At 38.6% G+C, this 23,666-nt stretch overlaps 1 protein-coding gene across 3 annotated transcripts in view; it reads right to left on the reverse strand.

Annotated features, from left to right (window-relative positions):
* Positions 1-23,666, reverse strand: part of CHD9 (chromodomain helicase DNA binding protein 9) — a 218,987-nt gene that overhangs the window by 18,111 nt on the left and 177,210 nt on the right. For all 3 annotated transcript variants that reach the window (XM_080827902.1, XM_080827903.1, XM_080827904.1), the window contains 12 exons: positions 23,013-23,172; positions 22,483-22,572; positions 17,144-17,247; positions 16,528-16,645; positions 15,676-15,733; positions 12,768-12,810; positions 11,363-11,582; positions 8,159-8,361; positions 4,509-5,417; positions 3,279-3,442; positions 2,296-2,568; positions 1,390-1,558 (listed from right to left, as the gene is read on the reverse strand). In XM_080827902.1, the coding sequence (XP_080684028.1) occupies positions 1,390-1,558; positions 2,296-2,568; positions 3,279-3,442; positions 4,509-5,417; positions 8,159-8,361; positions 11,363-11,582; positions 12,768-12,810; positions 15,676-15,733; positions 16,528-16,645; positions 17,144-17,247; positions 22,483-22,572; positions 23,013-23,172 (2,511 nt within the window). The remainder of the gene's footprint in view (positions 1-1,389; positions 1,559-2,295; positions 2,569-3,278; positions 3,443-4,508; positions 5,418-8,158; positions 8,362-11,362; positions 11,583-12,767; positions 12,811-15,675; positions 15,734-16,527; positions 16,646-17,143; positions 17,248-22,482; positions 22,573-23,012; positions 23,173-23,666) is intronic.

Genomic DNA, 23,666 nt, shown 5'->3' on the forward strand with positions numbered 1-23,666 from the left:
AGATGCTTAACTGATTGAGCTACCCAGGCACTTACCCCACCCTTTTCTAAAAAAATCAGAGCTCCATAAATACAATACCGTCAAGGAAAACCACAGTCTGGGGAAGTTATGCTTCAGTGACAGAAGCAGGGCTGGGTCCTATTTGAACTGCAAGCTACACATCTCTCAAAGTCTAGTAACTGGAGAATTATAACGAATGGTTAATGAATCTGTAAGAGACCAAAGTAATGATGATGATACTAATTTATAATTTAATTATAATTTATAATTAAAAAGTCACGGTAGCAGCAATTGGGAATAGCTATCAATTTAACACTTATAATAAAGCATTATGTTCCCCAGTCCTAGGAATTCCACACACCGTGCACATGCACAACAGGAGTTCTGAAATGTTTCCAAGTACTGCATGGCAACCAGATTTAGCAGAATACTGAAACAAACTATGTAGCCTTATGTATATGGAAGGTATAATGGAAATTCAAGTCATTAATGGGCTTTAATCAACAACTTGCACTTTTTAAAGATTCAGCTGATCATGAGTAAAATTCTCAATTTTTTGATACCACATTTTATAAAAGGGACACAGACAAATTAAAGCACGTTACACCAAGATCAACAAAACAAGCTTCTTATTGATTCCTCAATGCCTACAGAGCACACAACTCATGGCTCCAATTTGGTATTTAATAAAAACTGTTGATTCAAAGTGTCAAAATGTTGGAAGAGAGACAGTCCCAATTTGAGAGGAGGAGATACAATCATTGCTTTCAAAATGTGAAGACCATCATGGAGACATGGGAATAAGCTGATTCTGCGATGCATTTATAAGACAGAATTTCGGTCATTAAGAAAAACCAACTGCAGGCAGAATTTGCTTCCAAGTAAGAAGGAATTTTGTGATGATCCAAGCTGCCCAGTAATAAAAAGGGCTGTTTTAGGTCAGCACAATCTTTTCCTGCAAATATTCCATGAGAATGAAGGATTATCTTTCAGGGATTAGTTGTAACATTTCCTGTATCCTGTAGATGACTGAACTACACTATCACTAAAGTCTTTCTAGAACTTCTCATTTTAACTTCCTCTACTAGTCATTTCTAATTTGTGATTTAGGTGTTTGCCTTTACATTGATTATCTGCTTTCATGTTGAAATGCTGTCTGAACTTGTACCGATAAAAAACGACTTGACAGTATTTCCAGCCAAATATTTAGGACCCCAAAACAAAGTTGCACCCTGCTTTAAAATATTATATTAAAAGCCTCAACAGGTATTTATTAAGATCTAAAGATCTAAAATTAGATTATATACAGAAACAGAAATAAATAAAAGAGCATCTGGAAATGACAGCAGGAGTATTTCATGCCTAGGCAGTTACTGTCATCACACTCACCTGATACTGGTGTGGATTTGGGGAAATTGGCGAGGCTGGTCTCTGACGCGCTCTGCAGCTCCCGGAGCCGAGTCAGATACTGCTGCTGTCCCAGAGCACCGTCTTCACTGTCCAGTGGTCTCTTCTGAGCAAGCCCTTGCTTCTGAAATGTCAACTTCAAACCACCTTCCTGTTAATAAACACCATTATTGAGAAAGAAACAATTAAAAAACTCATTTTAGTTATTAAGAGAATTTTACTTAGAAAAAGTGAAATAAAAATGCTGAAACATTATTTAACTTCTCTTCTTATTCAGAAATCAACTAAAGAAAAAAAAACCAACTCCTTTCTATAATGAATATTAAGTTTTCTACCTTAAAAGAAAAAAATCCAGGTACTATACACACTTGTCTGAGCAAAACAAAGCTGTTCATGTGACTAGTACCTTATAACATGATCAGCTTCGGACATACATCTCTAAGTACATTATTCAAATGACATTTCAGAGGATGTTACCCATGTATTAGACACGGAGTAATCCATTTAGCTTCAAAAATCACACTGAAAAATGAAATGTTACTGATAACAGGGCATGCTAAATGTTTAAAAGAGGAAGTGCATTGACATACCACTTAAACATTATATAAAAGAACCAAAATAATTAGAATTTGTCAGACTGTTTAAGAAAAGCATTCTTGATCGGCAGAAGGACTATGTTCAGAAGTATAGGTAGAGAAACATATTAAATGACGATCCTTCTAGTAGAATATTCAAGTTTAATAACCTGGATATCAAAAAGAAAACAATCCAAATACCAGAAAACAAGTATGTGAAGGAAGTAAGAGTGAGAGCAGGCAGCCACTTGCAGAAAAAGCATGCTGCACACGTAATCGCAATCGGGTCCTAGGGCAATAAAAATAAACATACGTCTTTGATTTTCACTGTAAACTCCTTTTCTCGTACATGCTTCTTCACCTTTGACATCTGTGTTGACTGATCGTGTTCTTCTTTAACACCGGCACCTGGGGGAGTGGGTACACTGGGTTCACTGTATTCTGTAGCTGCGCCAGGACTGTCCAGCAGTTTTGTGGTATAGAAAGAAGCCACTGTGTTGGCATCATAGCTTCTTCTAGCTGAAGGCCACTTCCCTTTCAGCACTGTTTGACAAATACTGTCCAGCCGGTTGATCATCACGCGGTCCTGGAAGAGCATGCCACATCAGAGTGTGATTTTAACAATCAGGCCAGACCCCTGGAGACGAAATGGCTCAGGGCCTTGATGGATTTAACCCTGGTACAACATATGTGCATTCGGTATGTATACATATTTGCACACCCATATCATAATTCTGTAAGAATTCAAGTACAAATTTCCACCGGAGTTCAAAAGTATTTAGGATAGAGATAGTCTTCTGTTATTTTTATAACTATACAATACAGGTTCCTTGTAAAAATTCAAATGACTCAGAACTAGATGAGAGTAGAGTTCTCCTAAAGGTAACTACTCTTGTTCTAGTCTAGACACATACTGAAAGAATTGTATGAATCCAACCTGAACTTCTACCACTGAAAGCCTACGTACCTAAGTGAACTTTTTTCCTAAGTCACCAATGACTATGGTAAATTTCTCCGAGGAGACTCAGCTCAAAGCACCTATTTCATAACTTGTATGTGAACCTAAGTGTTCATTATCTCATATTTTAAACATTCTAAGGTTAGGTTGAGAAACATACACATTCAAGTACACCTATTTACTTGATGACAGCAGTTGATACTTATGATGCTAACACCAAAATGTGGCCCTCTGTTTTATGGTGACCTATTTTTCCATATGAGAAGAGTTAAAGCATTAAAGCAACAAGAAAAATACTCAAAAAATGACCTCTTCCCAGCAGGACAGTATTCATTTACCTTCGGCCAATATGAAGCTGCTAGCATGTATCCCCCTTGTAAGATGTAAGCGGACTCTGGTGTGCCATTGTTCATCTGGAAACTATCCTGGGTCTCGTCCTGGGTAGTGCTCAGTGACGCAACACTCTCTTCATCGTAGGCTTTCACGTGAGGGGTACCTTCTGCTAAGAACAATTATAACTGTTTCAAAAAGACTGCATAAAACAAGTTTATATATACTTTTATATATACTTTTCAAAACTTATATAAATATATTTATTTATATAAATAAATAATATATATTTATTTATATATTTAATATAAAGATATTTAATATAAAGATATATAAAGATATATTTAAAAAGGAAAAATAAGTCAAAACAAATGGTAAAAAAAAAAAAAGGAAAAAATTAACCCAAAATACAATTAAGTATTCATTGTTTAAAAAATTAGCACACAAGCAAAATAAGGGCATTAAGGAGCTTGAGGGGAAAGGGTTAACAAAACATCCCTTTCTGCATGAAAATGTGACCTTCAGTTAACTCTGTAGGTCTGCTTGCTGGAAAGAGAAACTCCTGACTGATCAATTGCATTTGGACTGGGGACCATTTAAATACCTGATGGGTGTACTAACGTTCCCTAAGGAGGGGATTCCTATGATGGGGCATATCCTTGTGGCCACCCTGAGACTTAGGTCTCTAGAGTTGTTACAAGGGACTCTGGCTCCTGCACCTCCTCAGTGACAACTCATTTCCCTGCACATGAACTGTGGGCTGTGGCACGCACACTCAGGAGAGGGCCACCTGACACAACCCTGGGGACGAGCTGTAGTTCCTATCCCTTACTGCTCTGAGTAGAGAGCTGCCAAATAGGGCCGAGGATACTCTTGCTGGTCTGACTGCTTAACTTAAAAATCCTGGTGGCGGTTAGAGAATATAATCCCGATTTGTTCACTGATCAACTTGTTCAGAAAAAAATGTAACGCTAAATTGAAGGTAATGACAAAGAACTAAAATTAGTGTGTAAAATGCCTAATTTCTGTTTGACTAACCCACTTTGCAATGCCTTGAATACCAAATAGGGAGTGTGTACCAGTCATGCTGGTTTCCTTCTCACTAGTGCTTCTCTAAGCAAAGCTGGACATGTAAAATTGCAGTCAACAGTTTTAAACAAGCTTAAGTTATCTGAACCAAATGTTTTTCATTTTCACTTGAAATGTCTTAAAATAGCAAAAGCACTTTATGCATATACCTCGCTTTTGGACTTCTTCTTCTTCACTGTCACTTTCTTCTGATGAAGATGAAGAGGATGATGATGAGGAAGAGGATGAGGATGAGGATGAAGACGATGCTGAAGAACAAGAGGAGGATGAGGAAGAACTAGAGCCTGATCGAGAGTGGGAACAAGAAGAGGAGGAAGACGAGGAAGAAGATGATCTGGAAGAACAGGATGATCTCTCAGAATCAGAGTCAGACTCAGAACTAGATTCGGATCCTCTTTTGTGGACTCGCTGTTTCTTAGAAGCTGGGTTTGGAGTTAGGGGTTCTGTTCTGGCTGCAACCATGCGTCTGTCTGTTTCACCTTTTCCACCAGATTTCTGGTCTCCAGTGGCCTGCGGTAAAACACCGTTCTTTGGACTTACAGGCTCAGACTTTATTAGTGTCCTGGTTTCCTCAGAAGACATAGATTCTTCTTCAGAAGACTGAGGCTCCTCTTTAAGATTTTCACTTTTAACTTTCATATCCTCTAGAATAATACCTTTAGCATCTAGGAGCCTAGGTAGAGAGGTAAGAGGAGAAGCAGAAAGTGCTACTTGATATTGCTGTAAAAGTGGGGTAGAAGTCCTTGAATGAGCCATCTTACTTTGACTGTAGTTCCTTTGAGCTGCCATAAAGGAGAGTTCAGGATCACGAAGAATGTGATAGTCTGTTCGGCTCACCCCGTGTTTAGCAGCTCCAATGAGCAAGTCCCTATCGTGAGGGCCACATTCCCACCAGACTGGTAAGTCTGGATTTGGATGGCAAAGCTTCAAGCGTTCAAACAGTTGTGGATGCCGGAGGGCCTGTTCCCGTACTTTCCTTAGAAGTTCAATACGGTACAAAGTCCTAGAAGCACGTTCTTCTGTGATTGGCTGGATAAAAATATTTGGATCCACCAATTCTATGTTAAAACAAGAACAAAAACATTAACCTCAAAAACACTTTGCTATGGAGTTAGAACAAATAATGCAACTTCTAAAATGTACCTCTACTCAGTATCATTGTGTAGTTTCCAGAATTTCTTTTTAATATTTTTAAACGAGGAAAAATAGAAATTTTAAAAAGAAGTGCCCAAATCCATACATATAATATGTAACACTGGATCTTCTGAAAGTAAGTAAAACATAACATTTTTTAGAAGTATGTGAATATAAGAATTTAAGAAATCCCCTAGGAGCTGTCTTTACTAATCGGTGTCTTAATCAAAGAGAAAAACACTTACCTGAACTCATTTATAAATACAAACGAAAACTGTTAAATCCTACCCATAAACAACATATCCCTAGCTGCACCAAGTAACTCAGTGCATTAGAACTCACAGGAACACCAAAGGCTTTCTTAAAATTTGAGGGAAATGCAGGAACATCACCAAATGCTATGTGAAGTAATGGCTTGAGCTGGTTCAGTTTCAACATTAGATCTTGTGCTCTTCCTTCTGATGGGGTTATATCTTTGTGGGTGGAGATACTGGCAGTTTAGAAATATTCAAGAAAAGATAAGGGTTTGTTGAAGTAATGCAGGGGTCACTGAAAGGAGCTCATACAATTTGAGCATCAAAATAATGAGAGTACTGGGTTATAACCTATAGGACAAAATAAATATCTGAGTCCATTCTGATATGAACAAGTAATTGAACAGCGGATGAAACAGAAGCAACAGTCCTTGCCTGCAGCAGAATTCCACAGTAAAAACTGTTATACACAAGGACCTACTCATGGATCCTTAAGTCAATGGGTGAAATATTTGAGAAGAAACAGGATTTCTGTGGTCTGAAAGTATCTCAAGGTAACTTTTAACTGCAGGGGAAAAGGTAGTGATTTTACACTGGAGAAACGTCATAAACTATTGTAACTGAGCGATCGAGGGCAACACCATCAATGTTGGACATTCTGACATTCTGAACCCATGGTACTTTCTGAGAAGGACACACCACTTCTGTGTTGCCATCATATAAAAACATAAGACAAATCCAAATTGGGGGATCTGTGGCAAAAAAACTGATCAGTATTTTTCTAAGGTATCAGAGTCATGAAAGACAAGAAAAAGTGAGGGTCTCTTACAGACTATAGGAGGCTAAGGGAGAAGACCAACCAAACAGAATGTGGGATCCTGGAACAAAAAAGGACATCAGTGGACAAACTGGTAAGATCTGACCAGCTTTACAGTTTAGGTAATGGCATTGTACTAATGTTAATTTCCTGGTCTGATAATGATACTATAAATAGTCACGCAAGAGGCAAGTTAGAGATACATGGAAACTTCTACAGGTTTTTGCAACTTTTCTGAAAGTCTAAAAGTAGTTCAAAATAAAAAGTTAAAAAAAAAAAAAAGAAGTAATGGAACAGGAAACAAGAGTGGGAGTATCCATTCTACCTCCAAGGTTTGAGAGATGTATGGTGCCTGTAGGTGTACACATCTCACTGGTAAGTAAGTGTGGCTATTTAAGAAAGAAAAGTAGTATTTTTTTCTTCAATTTATATTATGTTTTCAAACAATCACTAGACTGTTCAACATACTTATTAAGTTGTTTGGATCTAATTATTCATTAAACAGAACTTTTGGCCTCAGGTGTTGCAAAAAATTAAGAGACAGTGAGGGCTGTGAACTGAGGAAGTTTGGAAAACTGATCTAAGTAAAACTTCACTCCCATTTCCAATAGGAAAATACTATGTTTTCAATCATTATTTAGTAATTAACCCTTCCTTTTTGTTTTAAAACTGGAGTCCAAAGTGGTTAATTTATTCACTGCATTTTGCAGTGTTGATGGGAATTAAAAAAATAAAAAAAGAAATGAGGGCCTCTTGGCAACCATAAATAATAGAAGACACAATACTCTGCTTTATCTGTCTTTTTAAACCCATTGCTAGTCTTACGAAGACGTTTAGGTAGACCAAAATCTACTCTGAATCATCTGATATTTGGGTAATCAAGTAATGGGCTACTCTATCCAGCCAATTGACAGCAGATCTGTTAGGACATAAAACTAAAACAAGCGAACAAACTCACATGAAATTTACGTCCTTTTATTAGCCATTTATATTTTTACTATGAAATAGGAATAGGAAGCCACTGGGTTCAGCATCATCGAGAAGAGTTGCTGACAGGATGAGCTATTCTTCTGGGCTTCGAAGACAATGAAATTCACCCCAGAACAGGGCCTTGGCTGAGTATCAGCCCATCTGATTAGTTGTTCTTTTTTTTTTTTGAGGCTCTGGGTGATTTTTTTCTCCCCCTACTAAAACTCTTTAAAATGTTCTTTAAGCGGAGGCCTCATTCTTTACAAAATTATTCATGTAAATAAGCCCTCCAACACAGTTCCTAGCAGATGGACTAAAAACTACCATATCATAACTACCTCCCCCAATCATCAGTCTAATACTGAATAAGCACTGGCCATTCCTTAAAACTAAAGGTATGCACTGGCCATTCCTTAAAACTAAAGGTATAACTTTATTCTTTTTAGATCTCATTTTAATAGCAGGATTTACAAATAGGGAGATCTTTGAACATAGTTTATTTATAATTCTGAAAAATTACTGATGTGCTGAATTAGCGCAGAAATAAACAAGTTGGAGATTTCTGAATTTTAGTACTTTTTGCTTCTTTGACCCAAACCAGGAAAGACAGAAATTTTATACCTACCTTCTTTGGAAGGAAGACGACAAACCCTCCGACACATAGACATGAATGCATACAAATACTTCTCCAAGCTATCATCAGTTTTCTTATGCAGCCTAGCCATAGCTCTAAATTTTGTCCAATCAAATTGGCCTCTATCAGGGTCAAATACCACTCCAAATGTAGACACCACTCTATAAAAGTCAGCTTCTTCTCTTCTTGTCCATCTATTTTGAGTCAAATTAAAGAAAAAGTCACAATGGTTACTAAAATAAATATTTATTAATGCTGACTATAATGACTATAATAAAATTAAAAACATTTCAAGTATCTAACACTTTGAAGGATTAAGTGCAGGATACTGTCTTGCATATACATTTAAAAATGCTAGTTGAGGGGTGCCCAGATGGCTCTGTCGGTTAAGCGTACGACTCTTGGATTAGGCTCAGGTTCTGATCTCATGGCTTGTGGGATTGAGCCCCGTGTTGGGCTCTTCTCTCTGCAGAAGTCTCCTTGGGTAGTCTCTCCCTCTGTCCCTTCCCCTACTCGTGCGTTCACACTCTCTCTCTCAAATAAATAAAGTCTTTAAAAAAAATGCTAGCTGACTCATCTATTCAACCATGCTTCTTTTCCTTCGGGTAATAATAGTTTTTCGCACATCTACTCTGTAAGACAATATGCAGGGGATACAAGATTATGTAAGGCACAATGACCCTACCTTTAGGGAAAAGATAAAACATTTCAAAGACATTTCTAGTATAAGGTAGTAGGTTATAGTTGTATGCATTATAGAAACCAAGAATTTTAGGAGAGCACAGAAGACAGGAGGACCACTTCAGACTAGAGTGATGAAGAAAGCGTCACAGAAGTAAGTGGCATTTAAGACGGAACAAGGCGAAGATCAGCTTGGGAATTCTAGGAAGAGGTCACAGTATAAGCAAAGTAGGAAGTAATCTGCATTTTGGGCGTATGATGAGCATTCCAGATTGACAAGGATATGGCTCGTATTGGGGACAGAAGGAGATAGAGCTGGGGTCAGATTATGAAACACTCCATATACTTGGCTAAAAACAGTCTCTGTTCAGCTTTAACAGGGTAATATTATCCTCACACACCAAAGATCTCCAAACCCAGTCTAACTTATGGACACTTTTTTCCTGGTTAAGTTACAGAATTGTGTGAATGAGAAAGAATGTACGACACCTTTGCAAAACTTCAACAGGTCGTTTTTTCATCACAGTGCTACCTTAAGAAGATTAATGTAATACTGATGTAAAAATAGCCTGGGAAACCAGTCAAATCATAAGAAACTTGCATCTGGGGAACAAAAGGAGGAACGGAATACAAAAGATGGATTAAAAGATTACACAGGACACACAGAAATATGACACAGTATCCACCCTCAAAGAATTTATAACTTAGAAAGACAAGACATAGAAAGGCAAAGATCAATGTCCTTAACAACATTTCATATTAGTGTGACAATGTGTAGTTTACTTGGATAAGTGCTATCTGAGTGCAGGAAACAGAATACTGTGAGCTGGACTGGTTGAGGAAAAAATTATTAGAAGAGATAGGATAGATGCTGAGCTCTGAAGGAGGGGCTAGGTTTGGAGTAAGGAATAGGAAGAAGGGTGTCCCAGGTGACAGGAACAACATCAGCTAGGTACTGAGTCAAGAATACACAGGACATTATGGCCGAGGGAACAGTACTGTATAGAATTAGAAATGCATGCTGATGCTGAAACTGAAGAGACTCTTGAACCGAAGCTTAAAAACAAACTTTATACCTGTAGTAAATAAGGATCCATGGACTATGACAAAGCTAGACTTTTAGGAAGATTAATCCAGAACCCACCAGCCAAGGGAAAATACATGTGGGAGGTTAAAGATGGCCAAGAATTCCCTGCCACTCTTCCCACGCAATCTATTTCCCTCTCCCTTTAATCTTGGTTGGCCCTGTGTCTTTTTTTGACCCACAGAATGTGGCACAAGTAACACTTTGTAACCCTGAGGCTAGGCCTTAAGAAATCGCAGTTTCTTCTGCCTTTGCCACTGGGAATGCTCCCTTATTCAAGCTCCCAGTGCCAACTGCCAGTCATGTGGGTGAGGCCACTTTCTCCGTCTGGCCCTCTCAGCACTCCCACCAACACCACGGGGAGCAGAAGAACCACCTGGTCAACCCACAGAATCGTGAGAAATAAAAAACTGATGTTTAAGTCACCATATTTTGGGGTGGCGGCTATTATGCAATTATAGATAACTGAAACAGTGTATTTGCTGAGGCGGTAGTATTTGAAGAAGATTATGTCTAGGACATCTAAAAATCTTAAGTTTCAGACTAACTAAATTCTGGTTACAATGAATGTGTTGCAAATAATACAAAAGAAAAATGACATATTTTCCAGAGAACATCCAAGGACCCAGGCTTAACATGGAGGCCAGGTTATTACAGAACATTGCTATTCTTTTCAACATTCTCTATCCTTTTTGAGAAGTTAAAGCTTTTGGGAGGAAGAAGTGTGCCTGTCTTCTTAAGTTCTCTTGCAAAAAGGTCTACATTTGTTCCCCTTTGATATCAGTAGTTCCAAGGCTTCAGCCTCTGTATAGAGCATAAATGGACTTGTCTTCCATACATTCTTCTATTTCATAAATGTCATAATGTAAAAATAAGGTAGAATGAACTTTATTTCATGTAATTTAAATGTATGCTGTATTAATAATTTAATTCTTGAGTTTGCTTTGCAACTTCGTTTTTTAAAAAAAGATATTATTTATTTATTTATTTATTTGACAGATACAGAGAGAGCACAAGTAGAGCAGCAAGCAGAGGGAGAGGGAGAAGCAGGCTTTCTGCTGAGTTGGGAGCCTGATGTGGGGCTTGATCCCAGGACCCTGGGATCATGACCTGAGCCGAAGGCAGCCACTTAACTGACTGAGCCACCCAGGCGCCCCTGCAACTTCATTTTTTTAATAACTCCCTGTTTGTAAGCATGACAAAATAATGACTGAATATGAAGCATGGCTAGGAGCTATAAAATGCAATAATCTTTGACCATATTTGTTGTATACATGTGTGTGCATGCATAAAACACTTTGCTTTGACCAACTTCTCTCCCTATATGTGTTTTTCACAAAATGAGATAATCACACTCTAACAGCCTTCTGAATGAATAACTATATTTATACAATTATACTAATATTAAAAATTTAGTGCTATTGTCTTACCTCTGCTGTCTTTCTATCTTGGCTGCCATTTTAGGATTGAGAGTGGCTTCTTCGTAAAGAGGCTGCATTACACTGGCAGGCACTGAGAAAGTAGGCTGTATCTGCTGGATTTGTCTGTTTTTATTAGTACGCTGATATGCAGTGATGAGACGCCTTAAACGAGTAGTTAAAGCTGACTGAGTCGGCCAATAAATTTTATCACCTTCCATCAGTTGACCATCTATATTTAAAGAAACTCATGTCAATAATAATTAAAAAAACCCAGCTGAAAACCAAAAACAACCCCGCCCCTGAAGACTAAATAGATACTGAAATAAAACTCATAAAAACAGCAAAATTCCCTTACTTAAAATCTTTTTCTTTCCACCTGATTATGTGGGAAAAAACCCACACAAGCCAAACCTCTCATTATAAAAAAGTTTTCTTTTAACAACAGCTCTAAAAACGTTACAATAAACTTAAAGAACAGCTCAAAGTAAGTCACAGGGCACTAAAGAACCATATAGTATCTACTGAACATCCCTTGCACAGGAAACACAACTCCTGCATTTCCAGGTCTAATACATTTTACTGGCTGGCAAATATTCAAATGCCTTACATTTAGACGAATTAAAAGTCAAACTGAAATCCCTGAGAAGTTGAATACTGTAAACTCTTAATTAAAGCCACCTTCTATATTAAATTTATCTCCATTTATGTGAGAATCAAAACAATTTTAAAGGTCATTAGTGAGGAACATATATTATAAAAAATTTCCTATGACAATGTTATCAGTTTTAAGCTTTTATTCACCTAATAAAGTAGAGGTTCTAGCTCTCTATTTCCAGGGTATAATCTTATAATTACATATACCATAATTAAGCAGTAATCATTCTTGCTAAGCAAATACTACTCCTTCCTTCCTAGTTAAACTATGAAAGGATGAGGCCCTATTCCACTTGGGTGTTAGCTGGGAGTGAGTGAGTGTACTCTGGTGACAGCCTGTTTCTAGCTTGATAATCAGAAGGAAGCAGAAGCAGGACCCCGTAAAGAAAGGCTATGCAAAAGAGGGGTGTAAGAAAGGTTGGTTCCTAATATGGTTCTTAATATGGAACTAATAAGCTGTTGAACGGATTGCTGAATCAACATGTTAATGATGAAATCTGATACATAAGTTTAATAATCGTGCCATAAAATCATCAAAGCTTTGATTCCGTAAAAACTCAGTGAGTCATGGCATAAAGATTTGCAACTAAAAATACTGTTAAATTCCTAGTCAACTAGTGTGTCCCATAAAGATTACGATGGTCTTCAATAAAAATTTCATACACATCTAAAACATCATAGAAGTATAACAGTTTATTGATTTCATGGTATCCTGAGAATGCGAGTTTCCACTAAGTAAAAAGAGAGAAATGCAATTTACCTCCATCTGCTATAACGAGATCTCCTGGTGAAGACACATCATCCTTTTAAAAGAAAACAGAAATTTGTCATAGGGTGATTGGGTCACAATACGTTAAAGACACAAAGGGAACCAAACTTCTTAACAGTAACAGAACTTTTTGCAACAGAATTTTTAATGACGTATTTAGCAAAAAAAAAAAATTTTTTAATATATTGTTTTCAATATATTACACTTTTACACTTCTCTATTGCCTTGTACACTTCAGTCCACTTATTTTCCACTAAAACTTTCCCCTTCCATGATCATGCTTAGGCCAGGTGCTTTTCCTCCATCCTTCCTCTAATTGCAAATACACCCTAGGTTTTATCGATAACAGGTTTTTTTTTTGTTCTATATACCGACTCTCATAGCTTATTTATTCTTATATTTGATTATCAGACAACCTGCAAATCTTTCCTCTTTCAGCCTTGAGCAGTTTGCTTGTACTATACATCTCGTTTTTACCTGTCAAGAGAGCATCTCCAATCAGGTATTCCAACATTACTGTAAACACAGTCACTACTTTGGTGGTTTTATTCCAATGACTACTATTTTCTGCCATTTTAGAAAAGCCTGAAGTTAGAACTCTCATCATTCCTTTGTAAGTGGGTCTTTTTCCTTTGGTTGCTTTTAACATCTGCTCTTTGTTTGGAATTCTGTAATTTCACCAGGATGGTTTTTTGGAGTGGATTTAATTTTGTTAACCCTGTCAAGATTCGCTTTATTTCTTGAATCTCAAGATTCATGTTTTTAAGCCTGAAAAACGTCTCAGCCGTTCTCTCTCAGAGCAGGTCTTCTCCCTTAATCTCTCTGGTCGCTCCCTCTGGACTACCTATTAGACATATGCCAGACATTATTATGCCATCCTCTTCATCTCTAAAGAGTTCTTCATATTGATTTACTGCCTCCCGTACCTTTTACTGGCTCTAAGAAAATGGATCTGGGCTCTTTAAATATTTTTTGCCAGCCAGTATGATGTTAAGCTTTCTCAGTTGTGGCAGCCAGAGAGGCATGACAGGAGAAGAAGGGTTTTACTTCTCTGGTTTGGCTGAACTCCTCCCTGGTTTAGCTCCCACAGTACAGAAGCTTCCCCAGCGCCCACCTCTGCAGTTCCAGCAGCTTCTTTACATGCCTGCTGGCCAGCAGCTTTCCCTAGCAGCCTTGGCCTCAGTGGAGTTCCTTCCGTGAGACATTTCCCCAGGAAAAGCTCCCTCGGCAACGCTGGAGGGTGGATTTCCAGCAAGTTGTGCCAGCAGGGCATCCCAGTAACTGTTCTGCCACCCAACAAGGTGTAGCCATGCCCTCTCAAAAAAAAAACAAAACCAAAAAAAACCCCAAACCAAAACAGCATCTCAGCCCTGCCAGGGACAGGGCTCTTCCTTGGCTGCTCCGACAGCCCTCAGCGTAGTGACTAGTCCTCACTTCAGTGCCCCTCCTAGAGTCAGTAATTCTTTACACTGAACTTTCCCTATTCAATGGATTATGTGGTTTCTCTCTCCTGACTGGGCTTAACTGAGCCGTCATGTTACATTATAGATCCTTTCCTCAAATCTGTTTTCTAAATCATTTCTTCTCTCAAGATCTGTGTCTAATCTGCTTCCCCAGCTCAATGTTTACCCTATTTGTTGAGTTTTAATTTTCAATGACTGTATTTTCCACTTCTAATGTTACACAAAATCGTTTTTTCATATATCCCTATATGACTTTTTAAAGTCATATATCTTTCTTTTTTTTGTTCTTGGATCTTTAATGTCTTTAACCATTTAAAAACTTACTTATTTTCTATTTTAATATATCTCCATCACAGGTTCTTAGAGGTCTAATCTTGTTTTTTGTTTGCTAACATTCACTCATGGTAAATTGTTCCTCATATTTAAATTTTTGGATTTTGACCTCATTTCATGGACGGCTTTTACCTTTAGGACTCAAGTAGGGTCTATGCTGATGCTGTTTCTTCCACAATTCTTTTTCTTTTCGTTTCTACTAGATACCTCAGGGTTATTACTAGCCTGGGACCCTTTCTATAATTACATTTTTGGTTCAAGAGTTCCTGGTCCACGAAAATGATGTAAAAGAACCAAACTGTAAGCTCAAGAGAAAGCACGCCTATGGCTATGATTTCTCACAGGAAACAATTTTTTCCCTACCCAGTGCCTATGTGCAGATAAAGTTCCTTGCTGTTGCCCTATGCTGTTTGTCAGAGAGTACTGCTCTCTGAGGGTTCTCATTGTATGCAGGATCTCCATTCTCACTGCCACACACTGGCCCGAACCCTCTCTAGTCCTCCTACAGGGATGGATATCAAAGCCCTTTGGCCACCAAGACCAGCACACCCTACCTGACAGTTACAGCACCGTCTCGTCCTTTCCCATGCCCTCGTATTATAGAATCCCTCATCCCTTTTCACATCCTTGCCCCACGCCACAGAGTATTTTCACCCAACTCTGCCTCTTCCTTTTGACTTTCTATAAGCAGAACACTCAGAACTATGCTTTAGCAGCTCAGAATTCCTCTAGGCTCTACCCTCTATTTTTAACCCTTTATGTAGGTCTAGTTTCTATCTGTTGCTGGGTACTTTCAGTGTCTACTTCTCACTCGGCTTCCGGGTTTTGTCCCTGACACTGTGCACCTAGCTCCTAGTGGTGCAGCATGTGGGCAAGCTCCATTTCATCCACATGTCCACCCTGGCCTCCCGTGTGTCTAGAACGGAGATCAGGCATACTCTGAAGGACTGTTTGTGATGACTGTCAGCCTAAGCGGATCACTAACTTAGCTAACCTTCTGAAGAGCAGAATTGTATATAAGGAAAAACATATGAAGGAAAAACACACAAGAGGAACATGGAATAATCAGAAATGAGGACTTTAAAGCAGGATCCAAAGCATACCTCTATATCATCTTTAAAGATAGCTGGGGCAGGTTTGTATTCTGGATCTTCCACATCCCTGTTAAAATACCAACAGATGCTACAATTATTGTACTGGACTTAAAATTTCTCCTGAAAGGACAAATGGAGTCTTGTTGGAAGGACTTTTTAGCATGTTTTCAGACTGAAATTTCTGTTCGTTAACCTGAGGACCCTAAGTCACAGCATGAAGATGTTATATGGCAAGTCAAAAGAAATCTGCTTCTAATTGACTCTTACTACCAAGCTCGCTTTTAAATTTGGTAATATTAACCTCAACCCAGTCCCCACTTTTCCCTTTTGGTAAGAAAACAAAGACAGTAAAGACCTTATAACACTTACAATGAACAAACATCCCATTTCTCTTCAATTGTAATATTCTTTGTCTTCTTCCCTCTAATGCCCTTAGAACTGTATGGCTTTAATGGCCATGACTGTTAAAAACAGAAAAATGAAGGACTCACCACAAGGATGGGTATGAGGCAGGTGGAGTCTTTTTCTTGATCACACCATTGGATAAACACTAACTTATTAGAGTTTCATTAAGTCTTAGATTGTAAATTCCAATTCCCTTACTACAACTTCTTCTTTCTTTTTAGATTTTATTTATTCACTTGACAGAGAAAGACATGGCGAGAGAGGGAACACAAGCAGGGGGAGTGGGAGAGGGAGAAGCAGGACCCCAGGATCATGACCTGAGCCGAAGGCAGACACCTAACGACTGAGCCACCCAGGTGCCCCACTACTACATTATTTAAAGATACACATAAGCAACAGAACCTACTGCTGTTGATAGAGATATATGGAGAAATCAAGACCCTGAAGCGCACATACCCATCCATATAATCATTTGCCCTCTGTTCCGCAGCGACTGCTTTCTCATCAGGTTTTCCCACTCTTTCCAAGAAGCATAATGCTGGGTCTGCTCGGATGGTGTTATATTTTTCATAACCTGGAGGGATCACCAATTATGAAAGTAAAAATGATAAAAAGAAAAAAGATGGATGAATATAAGCATTCCTCATATTTACAGTGGGTGATGCTCCTGGACGAAAGGGACTGTATATTAAAACATACAGGGTAAGGCAGGTTTTCTAGAACTTATCATCAAAATATTACGTGGTCTGGCGTAGGTATATTTAAAAGTTTAGGCTGAATTTATTAGTTAAAATGAAAAAGAGGAAAACTGATCATACACAATACACTTACGTAAGAACTCTTCCTGAGGGGAAGTTAGTGAGACTTCTGTCCAGGAGGGGCAGGTCATGTAGGCCACCCCCTTCTGTGAGGAAGTGTAGGGACTGACAGACAAAATTTGGTTGTTTGTGCTTTACATGGTATGTATAATAACATCAGTGTTACTGGAATGATGCTATAGGTGGAAATCGTGAAAATGAGAGAATTACATTATACACAGAAGACGACTCTACCTACCTTCCTTCTCACTTACCATGTTTAAAGACTCCAATAAGAAGTGACTTATCAGCATCAAAATCCCACCACTCAGCAGGAACTTCTGAGTGGTCTGGTTCTGGGACCCAAACATCAATGTCACTTAAAAAAAAAAATCACAATACGTGGCACTATGAATTATTATAAACAAGTCAAAGAGGAGGCAAACTTTACCTAGCCTGTAAAAAGCATTATGGCTTTTAAGAAAAAGACATTATGATTTTATTTCATTGATTTTTTCCTTATTTTCCACAATTACCACCAGTTAAAATTACAAAATTGTACAAGATCAACACAGTTACTAAAAAAGTGAATTAATATCCTTAACCTCAACAGAAGACATTTTTCAACAGGTTTACTTTAACTCTTAAGGAATCACACTCTTTCCACTGATTTCCTTTATACATAAAGGAAGTATTTTATGAGAGAGTACAGTCTTATGTCAACAAACAGCTTGACAAAAATCAGCTGGTTCAAATATTTCATTTTGTATATGAGGAGACTGGGGCCCTAGTTGGGCAAATTAATTGCTTTAGGGTGCAAAACAAGTCATATGTTTTCTAGACTGCTACTAGTAAGAAAATTCTACTGACAAATTAAGCATTGCTTACAAGCAGAGGAAAATGGCAAGTTTTGGATTCATAATTTGACTAAAACACTCAAAGTGCTATTTTTATGCTGTACATAAATATCATGCCTAAAAATGACAATATGATAAAGTACTAGAACTATAGTAAATCCATAATACTTTGGTAATTTGGCTGTTTTCATGAGTATTAAACAACCACTAAAGTGCACTTACAATCTGCAAACATAACTTCCTTTGCTTATCATTTGAAATTATTATTTTCCCAGGAACCTTTTATAATAACACATACAACACCATTAAAAATGAAAATATGCCATGCAGAGGTCTGAAATGTTTACTTTTGTACATAGTGATTCACGTTACTGTCTCCCTTAGCCTAGCATATATAGCTAACATCTGACAATAATTAGCAAATGAGTATCATTTTTACACACACACACACACACACACACACACAAACACACCATTCTTATATTTTATTCAACAAAGAAGGCAGAGGGGCACCTAGGTGGGTCAGTTAGTTAAGCATCTGACTCTTGATTTTGGCTCCGGTTATGATCTCAGGGTCGTGGGATCAAGTCCCACGTGGGGCTCTGTGCTCAATGGGGAGTCTACTTTTTCTCCTTCTCCCTCTGCCCCTTGCCCCCTCAAATAAATAAATACATCTTCTTAAAAATTTTTATCTATTTGAGAGAGATAGAAAGAACAAGCAGGGGGACGGGCAGAAGGAGAGAGATAAAGGAGGGGCTGGTTCCCAGGACTCTGAGATCATGACCTGAGTGGATGGCAGATGCTTAACTGAGCCACACAGTCGCCCAGTAACTAAATCTTAAAAAAAAAAAAAAAGCCAGGTAGAGATTGGATGGGATAAATTACCTTGGGAAATCAAATTTTCTTTTTTCTTTTTTTTGGGAAATCAAATTTTCTAGTTGAGAATTTCGCTATTTGATACATGTGAATTATCAATTTTCAAAGAATGAAGATAGAACATAAAAAAATTAAGTAGAATTTCATCTCCTAGTCTTAGCACCAAAATTTCATGTTAATAAACAGGCTTATTGTCCTGAAAAAATGGGAAGTTTCCTACTTACAATTAAGTTGTGTAGCAAAAATTCATTTGTAAGTTCACTGGTCTTTGGGAACTCAAAATAAATTTTCATATAGAAATAAATTGATAAATGGTCAATATGTTCCTGAGCAAGACAAGAACCCGATATTTAGCTACTAATACAGCAGAAATAAAAGAGAGTGGCAATGAAAACAGAAGACTTACAAGTCCTGTACGTAAATAAAACATGAAGTATAGAGAGGAAATTACTTTTTACTTTTCATAAGTGTTTGCCAGCAGAAAAAAAGTTTTTAGTCCAAGGAATACGGAGAAAAGGATGGAGACATTTCTCTAGATTCTTAAAGAAAATTTCTGCACTTAAATGAACATCTACCTTTAATTTTTCTTAAAAAACAAAAGGGTTACCATCACAGTATTTTCTAACTTACTGTAGGAAAATAGAGAAAGAATGATTTTCCTGGGATACAACAAAAGCTAAAAAAGTGATGATGAAAAATACAGTTAAAGAAGGTATTTATTTTTGATTGATTTCCTGACCAGGACTAAAGAAAGCATAAAAACCCAAAGATGAAGGCAAGAGGAAACAAAGTGGGTCACGTAGTTACCCTCACCGACCATCAGGTGGCACTCTAAGCTCAACACACTGACGATCATCAGCGGTGAAAAGATTTCCAGCTCATAAAGAGCATATACCCACCCAGCGTTCCAGGGTAAGTGCCAAGTGCATGGCAAGTGTTGGTTAACTGCTAGGGAAAGGAACACAAGGTGCATGTGCTCCTGTGGTTGATTTCTGTTTTTAAAGATTCAGTTCATGTTCTGTCTCTTGCATAAAGCCGCCTTTAACTTTCCCAGACTAGATCATTCATGCAAAATGTATTTGAACAGCACTCATTATGTGCCAATAATAGAAATAATTGGGCAGACACTCCCTGCTCTTGTGAAGAGGTACCCGCAATACTGCATGGTGAGTGCTGTGACAGCCGATCTTGGATATGTGCCTGACCCGGCCTTAAGAGGCCAGGAAAGGCTGAGTTGACGCCAGAGAAGCATTGAGAGGGAGGAGTATGGAGGCAAGGGGGAAAGGAAATATTCCAGCAAGACCGCAAATGCCTGGAGTATAGTACAGAAACAAACTGACACCGCAGAAAAGATGACAGCATCCAAAAAAAGGAGGTGACAAGAAGAGGGCACCTATGAGAAGACATTTACGAGACAGGCTGAAGGGGAACTGCAAGGCAGCGAGCAGAAAGCTAGAAAGAACCTCTCTCTACAGGTGAATGCCATTACAGAAGCATTTTTAAGAAGAGGGAAGTGGTCAGCAAAGGTAAAGTAGGACAGGGGCACCTGGGTATCTCAGTAGGTTGTGCGTCTGACTGTTGGTTTCGGCTTGGGTTGTGGGATCGAGCCCCATGTTGGGCTCCATGCTCAGCGGAGAGTGTGCTTGAGAAGTCTCTCTCTCTGCCCTTCACCACCACTCTCAAATAAATAAATAAATCTTAAATAAAAAGAAAAGGGAGAGTAAGAAAAACACTCTAATATATCCATGGGTTCAGCAGTAAGAATATTGGTGGCTCAGACGTTAAGCCTCTGCCTTCGGTTCAGGTCACGATCTCAGGGTCCTGGGATCGAGCCCCGCATCAGGCTCTCTGCTCAGCAGGGAGCCTGCTTCCCCCTTCTCTCTGACTACTTGGGATCTCTCTCTCTCTGTCAAATAAATAAATAAAATCTTTAAAAAAAAAAAGAATATTGGTGAGGAACTTCTTGGAGTAGGTGGTGGAGTGAGGGGCAGAGGCTGAACTATGGCGGGGAGCGCGTCGTAAATGGGAGAGGAGAAAAAGCAGACACAGATACAGAAGTCTGGCTGTGAAATCAAGGAGAGTAATCGCATGACAGTGTGAGGAGATACTGGATCCGAAAGTGGTGTGTGTGTGTGTATGTGTGTGTGTGTATGTGTGTGTGTGTCTGTGTCTATGCTGAGGGAGATGTCAACATGTGAAAATCCAAACGAGAAGCCAGAGTGGGGGAAATTAACGAAAGGGGAAAATGTAGGGATAATTCACAGAATGTAGTTTCTAGGAAATCACAAGTGGATAGGATCCCATCAGGCCAAGGGAAAAAAGGAATCATTTAGTCAACAAATATTTACTGGGTGTTATACGTCCCAGATTCTAGGGGCTGTGAAAACAAAGATCAGTAAGATAAAAGATAGCATATTTAACCTTCAAGCAGCTTTAACTACAACGGGAGGAGAAAAGACACACAAATAAATATTACTTTAATAGGCACCATGAATGAGATAAAATAAGGTCAAGCAGTAGTGAGTGACTAAGGGAGGGAGGCCAGGGAAGGCTCTGGGAGGGCCTGAATAGAGACAGGTTTGTAGAAGACGAGTGCGAGAGCATACCAGGAGGCAGAGCCCAGAATGAGCTTAACACACGGGAGAGACAGAAACACCAGGGCGGCTGCAGCAGCGTGGGGGAGGGACAGAATGAAGGAGGAGGTCATAGATTATGTAGGGCCACAGGGAGTATGGATTTTATCCTAAGAGAAATGAGAAGAATCTGGAAGGAGAGGAGTGCCACGGCCTGATTTTCGCTTCAGACAGATCACTCTGGCTGCTGTGTGAAGGTCAGCCTGTAGAAAGGAGGCAGAGAGACCCAATTAGGAGGCCGCTGTAAAAGTCTAAACGTGGCATAGTGGTGGCTGGCACTAGAGGTTTAGCAGAGGATGTGGTGAAAAGTGCTCAGATTTGGGCGTACACTGTACTTTGTGGAGCTCACAGGTCCTCTTGAGGGATTTAAGGGGAGGAGAGGAATCAAGAATGTCATCCAAGCATCTGGGTGGTCCATTTAGTAGGATGAAGGCGGCCTGTGTGTGGGAAGGTGGGAGGAAAAGGGCTGGGGGCGGATCTGGCGAGCCAGGGACTCTGAGATGGCAATCTCACTGTCAAGTGGGAATATTAGGAGGCAGCTCTCAGATTAGAGCTCTAGGATGAACACCTAAGTTTGAGAGTCGTCTGTTTCTTGATCAGATTTGGTCTGATGAGACTGCAGGAGTTTACTGAAGGAGAGTATAGCCGAGAAGCAGAGCTGAGGGCAGAGCTCCTGGACAATCCAATGTGAGAACTAGGAGAATGAAGAGGGAAGACCAGCGAAGGAAAAGGACACTTCGTGGGTAAAGTTGCATGGATGCCTACAGAAGACAGTGTTTCAAAAAAGAAAAAAAGTTAAAAAAAAAAAAAAAAGAACATAGCATTGCAAGAAGGAAGACATAGAGTAAGGCGCTGAGAGACGAGGGCGTTGGATGGATCGTATGCGGACATAAAAGTCAGTTGCCATAAAACCTCTCCCACTGGATTAAGAAGGGAGAGAAAGAATGAGCACAGAAAGGTTAAGTTACAGATTTGGCGGCAAGAAGTTTACTCCTACTGCTGCTGCTGCTGTTTTTGTTGTTGTTGTTATTGTTGTTATTATTATTATTATTATAGCTTTTAGTGACAGAGCCTAGGATTGAGACTAATGGAGGAAAGGCTATAAATTGGCAAGGGTGAATTCTCTACATTTGGTGGAATCTTCTTGTGAACTGCACTGAATAAGGAGCCACTTAATGTACAATTTTCTCGTCCTATAATTTTTGCCTCATCATGTTACTAAAAATACCAGCAGGTTATTTAATTTACCTTGCATCAACTCCATCAAATACTTTCTGACACTCGTTTCCAATGACTTCTTGCTTTAGATAATACAGCATTCTTACACGAAGCAAAACCCTAAAAGTGAGGGAAAAGAAATCAAAAGACACAAAGATATTAATCATTAAAGAAAATTCACCCATGAATTTGGAAATTGGAAAAGAATTTTTATACAGAATTTTTATAATTAAATAATAATTATTTCTGATTAAATAAATCTCATTACTACCATATATAGTAAAATAGGTTTCTCCAAAATCTTCACAATCATCATAATTTAATATCCAAGTAAGATATAATGAGATCATTTGGAGGCCAGTTTTATTTCTCTCTCTGTTGATGAAAACAGTGACACAAGAGGTACCATGATTTGCTGAAGGATACCCTGTAAGATTAAGATTAGGATTGGTCCTAGACCACACTGTCTCTGTACTCAAAATCAGCATGCTTTAAGATTTTTAATAAATTCAGAAATATAAACTTTTAATGAGTTGTGTTAAAAACACCCCACTACCTACTTATTACAGTGGTGTTTTATATGTTTTTTGTATCCTTCATCTTGAAGTAGCTGCTCAGGATTATATTTTCGAAGCCATTCTGCTTTCTGTATATCAAATGAGCTTGTTTGAGTCTTCACTTTCTTCCCTTTTCGACCCCTGGGTACAGGGGCTGATAGGCCTGTTAAAATGAGAAAGACACATGAAATCAGGGATAACTTGTATAAAGTTTTGTAATTTGAAACATTTTTTTCAATACAAGAAATTTCTGGAGACTTTCCAGAGGTCTGTGCAGGCTCCACAGAGATCTTTAACATATTAATGGTAACAATGCTGACCCAATCACAAGGTTAAGTCAATGTGATGACAGTATACACATATTAACAGATTCCCCCTGCAAGAACCTAACAATTCTGTATCTGAAATTAATCATTCTAACTTACTTTTTGTTCCAAAATACATCATTTTTTTCCAGATGTAAAAACCAAAAAGCTCAGCCTGTCCCTCTGCTTTACTTTTAGCTTCCCTAGTTATAAAATAGTAAGTTTTGGCCTCTTGATTTTCAAAACTGGATTACGTTTAATCGTTGTGGGTTCTTGTTTAAGAGAGCTAATTCATTTTATTTCTTTGACCCCTTTGTGAAACATTTCTTTGTGTGTGTGTGTGTGTGTGTGT

Source organism: Martes martes (assembly GCF_963455335.1).
Source record: "Martes martes genome assembly, chromosome: 17".
Lineage (NCBI taxonomy): Eukaryota > Metazoa > Chordata > Mammalia > Carnivora > Mustelidae > Martes > Martes martes.